Source organism: Fukomys damarensis, unplaced genomic scaffold (genome assembly GCF_012274545.1).
Source record: "Fukomys damarensis isolate Sample0158 unplaced genomic scaffold, DMR_v1.0_HiC HiC_scaffold_4, whole genome shotgun sequence".
Taxonomy (NCBI): Eukaryota; Metazoa; Chordata; class Mammalia; order Rodentia; family Bathyergidae; genus Fukomys; species Fukomys damarensis.
In genome coordinates this window covers 38,352,527-38,360,769 of record NW_022900916.1, presented here as the reverse complement: position 1 = coordinate 38,360,769, position 8,243 = coordinate 38,352,527, and the positions used below count along the sequence as shown (strand labels likewise).

At 42.8% G+C, this 8,243-nt stretch overlaps 1 protein-coding gene across 4 annotated transcripts in view; it reads left to right on the top strand.

Annotated features, from left to right (window-relative positions):
- Fam71f2 (family with sequence similarity 71 member F2) overlaps window positions 1-7,028 on the top strand; it is a 12,577-nt gene extending 5,549 nt beyond the window's left edge. For all 4 annotated transcript variants that reach the window (XM_010633445.3, XM_010633448.3, XM_010633446.2 and 1 more), the window contains exons 3-5: window positions 2,694-2,943; window positions 4,443-4,561; window positions 6,663-7,028. In XM_010633445.3, the coding sequence (XP_010631747.1) occupies window positions 2,694-2,943; window positions 4,443-4,561; window positions 6,663-6,858 (565 nt within the window). In that variant the 3' untranslated portion in view covers window positions 6,859-7,028. The remainder of the gene's footprint in view (window positions 1-2,693; window positions 2,944-4,442; window positions 4,562-6,662) is intronic.
- The last annotated feature ends 1,215 nt before the right edge of the window (window positions 7,029-8,243 follow it).

Genomic DNA, 8,243 nt, shown 5'->3' with positions numbered 1-8,243 from the left:
TTTGTTTCTTTTCTCTTACTGCTTGTAGTATTTTGTTCTTCTGTTGGGTTTCTGGGATCTTGATTATTATATGTCTAGGTGTAGATTTTTTTTGATTGTAGCTATTTGGGGTCCTATATGCCTCAGTTATCTGAATGTCAAATTCTTCCCCTCTGTTTGGGAAGTTTTCTGTCATTAATTCTGCGAACAGTTTTTTTAGGTCATTTGTATTTTCTTCTGGTACTTCATGTATTCCTATCAGTCTTATGTTATTCTTCTTTGCATCATCTAGGAGTTGTTGGATCGATTTCTCATGATCTCTTACTGTTTTTTTTTTTTTTTCTTCATTTGTTTTGTTTTGTTTTTGGTACCGGGGATTGAACTCAGGTCCTTGCGCTTGCAAGGCAGGCCACCGAACCGCTGAGCTAAATCCCTGGCCCATCTCTTACTGTTTTTAAGAGACCTCTCTTTTCATGGTCACTGACTGCAATCTTATCTTCTATATCTGAGAGTCTGTCTTCGCAGTCTTTTATTCTGTTGCATACATTTTCAATAGAGTGTTTAATCTCTTGGATATCTGTTTGAATCTGTTTTATGGATTCCATTTCTTTCCTATGTTGGGCGTTTATTTTTTCCATTTCTTTCTTATGCTGGGCCTTCATGACTTCTATCATGGTCCTGAGCTCATCTATTTTTTGTCAGTTTCTGCTCTAGAGTCTCAAATCACGACTTCCATTTTGCTCACTATCTCTATGGTTATCTGGGAAATTATTTCTGTTTTGAATTTTTCTAGAGCCTGATTGATCTGTTTTGTTACTTCCTGTGTTTTGAGTTCAGGGTGTCCTGGTGGCTCACTTTTGGCCTTTTCATCCTCGTTTGCCTTATTGTTTGCCATTGGTAAACTGGAAGTCTGTCCTTGTGTCTTGGTTAAGTGTTTTCTCATTTTTATTTTTGTTGTTGGACTGTCCTTGATTTAATCTCTGGATTATCACCCAAATCTTCCTGATATAGTTGCGCCCTAGCTTCTGTGTCTCTAACGACCCACAGACATTCTCATCTTCATAACATCAGAGAAAACAGCTCATCAAATCAATGGCAATGCTTTACCCCAACTGATACAATCAGCAACACATTAAGATCAAGCACAACTTGGACACTGACCACCTGTGGTAGTCACTAGTCTATCACCCTTAAATCATTTGAATTAAATTGAAATCAAGAAGCAGTCCTGAACATGTCTGCCGTGAACAAAATTTCAATATAGTGTATTATCATTTAATGGCTCAGACAGAGCAAGGATGCAAGATCCCTGATCTCAGTTAGCTTATGGCTGAACCCCATGACCCTGACTGACCTCGGGCTGCAAGGCCCAGATTGAGTTCCCCAACCTTCTGAATGGTTGAACTCTGCAGTGTTCTATTACAGGTTTCCCACGCCCTTTCTTTAAAGATGTTCAAAGTTGGGAACTCAGAAAAATACCTTTGATGACCACCTCTGCCTCTGCAGAGTGAGTCCAAAGACTGGCACAGTCAGGAGGTCTGAGAGTGCAGGGGTGGGGCTTATGGGGGTTCAGGGGTGCCCACGCAGCTTCCTTCCCAGCACTTGAGCGATGGCAGCTGGGTCAGGAGCAGGCGTGGCTCTCCTTCCCATGGTGGATCGGGGCCCAGGCTGGATTGTTTTTCTCTTGATTTATTGAGAATGTAATCAGAATAGACACTGACAAAGTCCTTTCTGTTTTCATTTGTAATTGAAGACAGTGTTCTTTAGTCTATAGGCTATGTGAAATCCCTTTATGAATTCATTGAACAAATATCTAGCTAGCATCTATATGTACAAAGCACAGTGCATGGTTCCAGAGATGGAGCAGTATACATTTCCCACCTTGCTGGGTGTGGAAGCATATGCCTGTAGTCCCAGCACTCGGAAAGCTGAGGCAGGAAGATCTCCACAAGTTTAAAGCCAGCCTGGCCTACTTAATGAGTCCAAGGACAGCGTAAACTACATAAAAGAGACCATCTCATAAAGAAAGAAGGAGAGAAAGAGAGAGAGAGAAAGAGAGAGAGAGAGAGATCCTTTTTCAAGCCTATTTGTTTTTTGTTTTGTTTTGTTTTGTTTTTAGGCTCTTAGCTTTCTTTTGCTTATTTTTATTTTGTCAATATAAATGTGGAGCATTTCCAGGGAAAATATGGAGATATGAAAGTCAACAGGACTATGAAGTTATAAAATTTTTTAAAAAATACTCGATGTATAAGAGACACTCATCCACACAGGTAATTGGGGCCTGGAGCGAGGGCCTAGAAATGGAGTCATTCCCCACTTACTAAGATCTAAACCCAGGGAAGCTACTGGGAAGCTACTGAGATTCTCCAAAACTCAATCTCAAAATCTGTAAAGTGGAATTAACAGTATTTTTCTCTCCTTTATCAGAGGGTTTTTGTGAGAGTTCAGAGAGACATTAGATATCAATAGCAACTTTGGTTATTAATGTGGGCAGATTCTTCAATAACAGAAGTCTTGGGCTGGGGATTTTGCTCAGTGGCACCTCACCTGCCTCACAAACACAAGATCCTGAGTTCAATGCCTGGTACCAAAAAACAAAAACAGAAACAAACAAACAAACAAACCCAGAAGTCTTATAAATCAGAGAAGCTTCATGCAGACTTAGTCTTCCCAAACAGAACAAGGAGCTTTCTCTATTTCCTGACTACACCTAGGATTCTGCCCCTGAGATATGTGGAGCTACAAATCTACGACCGGCCCCAACGCATCCTCCAGGTGAGGACGGTGACTGAAAAGATCTACTACCTGAGGCTCCATGAAAAACACCCAGAAGCCGTATTTCAGTTCTGGACCCGCTTGGTGAGGATTCTATGGAAAGGGCTCTCCATCACCACCAAAGACCCAAGAATCCGCATCACTCACTGCCTGGTGCCCAAGCTGCCCAGATTCTCCACCAAAACAACTGTAAGTGGAGCCTCCCTCCCCACCTACATGTGTGCACGTGTGTGTGTGTGTGTGTGTGTGTGTGTGTACGTGCACAGGCAGGTGTATGCACATAATACACACATGTGCAAGCATGCAGTCGGCCCATATCTGCAAATTCTCCCATCCGAACATTCAACCAACCTCCTATCAAAAATATGCAGAAAAAAATTGCATTTGTACTGAACATATCAGACTTTTTTATCTTGTTCTTATTCCTTGAACAGTGTAATCTAACAGCTATTTTCATAGTACTTCCATTTTTTTAGGTATAATAAGTAATGTAGGTAGGGTTGATTTAAAGTAGGAGGATGTGCATAGATTACGTGCTCTTACACCAGAGCCCGCAGTGTTCATTATGCCCAAAACACACCGTAAGCAGAGCAGGTTGCAAAGAGTTAAATCCCTTGGCTGGCTCACTTTAAGAAGCACATCTGACTCACAGAGGTGTCTCATGAGCACTGCGGTATCAAGTAGATCAATACGACTTCCCCGCGAATGGCCACAGCCGAGACCAGAGTGACAGCCTATGAAGTGTGGGGCTCATACGAGACAACATTCATAGCTGAGGTCAGAGTACCTCGCACCCAAATTCTATTCCCACAATTAGTGCCATCATAGCTTGAAGGACATTACAGCCATATATTTTGTCTATCTTGCTTCTCATTTGAAAATGCTTCAACTCCTCTTTAAAGCCTTGCCTGCATTTGTTTCCATGGTAATTTCAGGTACTGCACATCTCTTCACGTGTTGCACCTTTACCCTGGTTGATGAATAATAAAATCTGGTGGGAGAGATGGACCAGTGCCTTTTGCCACAGAAGTATTGGCCATCATGGTTCACACTTTCTCTTTAACTCTGTCTTAAATTTTTCTTCCACCTTGTGTCACACACAGGGCAGATGGGGACTAGAGTCTTACTGCAGGAATCCCTGGCAATGTCACATAAAGGACCTGAGCATCCTTGGAGTTTGGTACTAGAGAGAGGTCCTGGAATCAGTCCTAATGTTGCCAAGGGACAACTGTGTATATTACTGACTGCTGGGTTTTTACTTGAGATTATATCATGGGCAGTTTTCCTTATCATAGGCACTGAATATTACAATTGAGTAGTGTTTACATTTTGTAACTGTATTTTAATATGATAGGTAAAAAGATGACACCTTTGATTTTTAATGAGTTTGTATATTGTCACCTGTGTACTTATAGATTATATTTCTTTTTTTTGTTTCCTATTGAGTTATTTTGCCTTTTTTTCCCCACTTGCATTGCTGGGGATTGGATGCAGGGCCCTGTGCATACTGTGCAAGCGCTCTACCACTGAGCTACATGTCCATCCCTTAGGGTGACTTTTGACACCCATAAAGATGGTCCAGGATTTGCTTAGTATAAAGGCACAGGGATCTGGGCATAGGGTGCACACATGTAATCCCAGCCCTCAGGAGACCAGCCTGGCCCTCTGACTTGCGTTTCTCCACACAGCCTGAGAGCAGCCTCCCTGGGTCTTCCCAACCCAGCGAGACCCTCCTGCTGCTGGCAGCCGAGCAGACCAATAGCAGTTTCTCAGAACTCTCTGGAAGGACTCAGCTTACAGCCAACAGGTGGGTCCTGTGAGGTCTGCTCCAGTGTCCCTTCCCCATCATGGAGTCACGGGGTCAGTGGTCCCTCTACCAGCCCATCTCTGTTGCTACTTGTCATTCTAGATAGGCTCCTGACTTTCCCTTAATTTCGTTGTAAGCCTGTCCTTGAAGACAGGGTCTTTGGCAGTCACTGATCTGCATGTTCATTTCCTGGGCAAACCCCAGTATTTTCAGGTGCTCAGTAAAATGAGTGAAGGAGTAAATTAATCCCAAGAAGTGTAAGCCAATAAGTCAGGCTCAGAGAATGAGCTGTTGACAGTCTCCTTCCCAGATCACAAGGGTCCCTTGGGCAAGACTACTTCTCTTTGTCTTACCTACTTCTTCTGGAAAATGAGCAAATGGGCAGTAGCACGCATGAATACTATCCCTAGCTCCCAAGTTCTATTAATTTACTAATTGTATTAGATCCTTTCTGTAACGAGTGATAGAAACCCCAAAGCAGTGAGTGCAACCAACATAGTCAATAAGTACAGCTTGGAGGATATCAGCAAAATGCACGTTTAAACCAGGCATGATGGCCCATGACTGTAACCCCAGCACTCAAGAGGCGGAGGCAGGAGCATTATAGTGAGTTTGAGGCCAACTTGGGCTCCATAATGACTTCAAGGCCAGCCTGAACTACATAGTGAGACCCTTTCTTAAAAAAAAAAAAATAAGAAGAAGAATGAAAACAAAACAAAACAAAAACCCACAGTTTAAGACATAGGATCTTATACAGAAATCAAAAAAAAAAAAAAAAAAAAAAGGGAAAAATTTAAAAAAAAAAAAAAAAAAAAAAAAAAAAAAAAAAGGGATAGATTTAGAAAAAAACAAAACAAAACAGATGCCACAAGGAGGAGCTAGATCGCCCAGGTCAGGGCTCTTGGCTAGCGACTTGTTCGAAGTAGACTCAGGCACTTCTTAAGCACTGGGGAATTTTTGAGGACATGGCAGCTTGTGTGTTCAAGGGCTGTCAATGCTGGGTTCTGCTAGCAAGCTCTGGATAGATATCAGAAAGGTCCTGACATCAGGCAGAAGAGTTCCAGGCATTTCTAGGCAAAGAGGTCTCAGATTATTTAGCCATATTGCGATTCTTTTGCTAAATAACCCTAAAATTATTTTCGCATAAAATTTCATCGCATTTATCTCTGAATATTGTGTAATTTTCATTTTATTTTTGGTGTTTTGTGGTAGTTTCTATTTTCTTTAAAATAAGAATATATTTCTCCTCTAATTAGAACTTCTAAAAAATTCATAGCCACATAATGTGTTTTCTAGCCACTGAGTGGCCTGACCTGTGGGGTGTGTGTGCTGTGTATGGTATACTGGGATTGAACTATATTGGGCTTTTGCACTGAGCTACAGCCCCAGACCTATTTTTATTTTCTATTTTATGACAGGGTTTTGCTAAGTTACTCAGGCTGGGTCCAAACTTGGGACCCTCCTGACTCAGCCTCTCATAGTTCTGGAATTGTAATTTTTTAATTTACATTTTATTGCTTTAGAGAACTGTTCGAAGATTTTCATTGCATTGAGACTGATCCAGTGGGTGTGGACTTCGCATTTGAGTCCTAACACACTAGGCTCTCGACATCTCCAGCCATGCTTTGGGTGTGGAGCTGTCTGACCCTCTGCAGTAGGACAGGCCTTTGCTCCAGGCTCCCTCCTCAGCTTTCTGTCCTCGGTTGCTCTTAGATATGTCATACCATATATGCATACTGTCACTACCCTTCATCTCCTTATTTCCACCTGCACTTAAGGCACCCATGCTGTAAAAGATACAATTCGAAAATGGAGCCCAGCGTAGTAGCACATGCCTGTAATTCCAGCACTCTGGGAGGCTGAAGTGAGAGGATGGCAAGTTTGAGCTTCACCTGGGCAACTTAGCAACTTAGGGAGATCCTGGATCAAAATAAAAAATAGTAAAAGTGCTGGGGCTGTAGCTCAGTGCAAAGGCCCTTGGTTCAATACCCAATACTGTAAAAAAAAAAAAAAAGTTCTAACGTACATTTTAATAGTTTTTTCTTTTTCCTTGTTCTTCTGTCACTCCCAATGACCCCCCGAAATTCCTGGGCTTTCACAGAAGCACTGATACTGCCATCAAAATAGACAGTTCCAGCAGCTGCAAGACACCTTTGCCAGTGGTATCACAGGTCAATGTGAACATACCCATGAGAGCCACCTTGAGCCACAGCCTGTGGGAACAAGATGACCCAAATGAGCACCTCTTGCAGGCTCCTGTAGCCAGTTCCCTAGGGGAGAACTTCCTGGGACCCTAACATCTAGTCAGCTTGAGTGATCATCCCTGGCTTCTGTGCCCTTGCTACATCTCCTTTAATGCTGTTCCCACAGTGGCCACAGGGGAGGTAAGATGGTGTTTACAACAAGTGCTTCTGTACTACCACCAATAAACCTCCAAGTGCATCCCTGACTGCTGTGTGTTCCAGAGTTGGGAGCTCTGGGCTGGGGAAGGACTCACTGGGAATAGGTGCTCACTTCTTGGGAAACTCAGTGGGAAAGAATTACTGTCTGCTTCACTGAAACTCAGAGCCACCAAGCACTGCCGAGCAAGCCAGTGCAGAGGAAATGGCCTCTGTGGAGAAATCCAACTTCCTTTTTCAAAGAGGTGGAGGAAACCGGGGCAGGGCTTTGCTACAAAAGAAATTCTGAGGAGGATGGTAACCAACTGGGAGATACCTTTGTGTCTCCCACGCATCTCAAGCAAGAATTGAGTCTTGAGGCAACCCACTTTCCAGTCCCCATCGTCTCTCTTAGACAGAAACTATCTTTCTCTCAATAAATTCTTCCTACTCTTAACCTCCATTGTTCCTAGAATTCATTCTTCGATTTTAGAGAACACGAACTCACATTTTGGATATCTAGCAGGTTTGGGAGCTGCATCTATTCCTCCTGTATCATTTTGGAGGTCTTCTACCAAGATTACTGGTCAGAGACTCAAAGCTCTACATGTACCCAAGATGACAATGCCAGGCACCTATTGAGGGCCTTTAGACAGACCCTCTGTGGAGTAACTGACTGCTGACCACAACTACAGCCCTCTTCAGCCAGAAGTAGCCAGAACTGTCTTCACCCTTTCCCCGCCTCACACAGTCAGGAGTGCTTCTTGGCTGGGGGATATTGTAGATAGGTAAGTTTATTAGATATCTTGTAGGCAATTGAACAGGGCTGGCCTTCAAGGACCCAACATGGAGGATAGTTGAGAAGCCAAACATGGAGGTCATTCAAGACACATTCACTGAAAGCCAGCCCTATAAAAGAAGAGAAACTACCACACCAACATGCTTCCCCTAAGCATGAGTAGCAGTGATTGATATTCTAAATAGGTGTCAATCACCTGGGTGGGGGAACCAAGATCTTCCAAGATCTTGACCTACCCCTTACCACCAAAACTCTTTGCTCATTCCTTGTACACTTGCTACATGACTTGCTTCTCCACTGGATCCCCATTTAATCAATATTACCTAAGCCACTGAATTTATTGTAATTTTATTCGTTGTTCATAGTTTTATCCATCTTGTGATTTCTCATCGGATCAGTATTATCTAAGCGACTGTTCTTGAAATCTTACTAATTGGCTATAGTTTTGTCCCACCTTGAAGCCACCTCACCTCATGGCTTTGTCCCATACAACACCTTTGAGAAG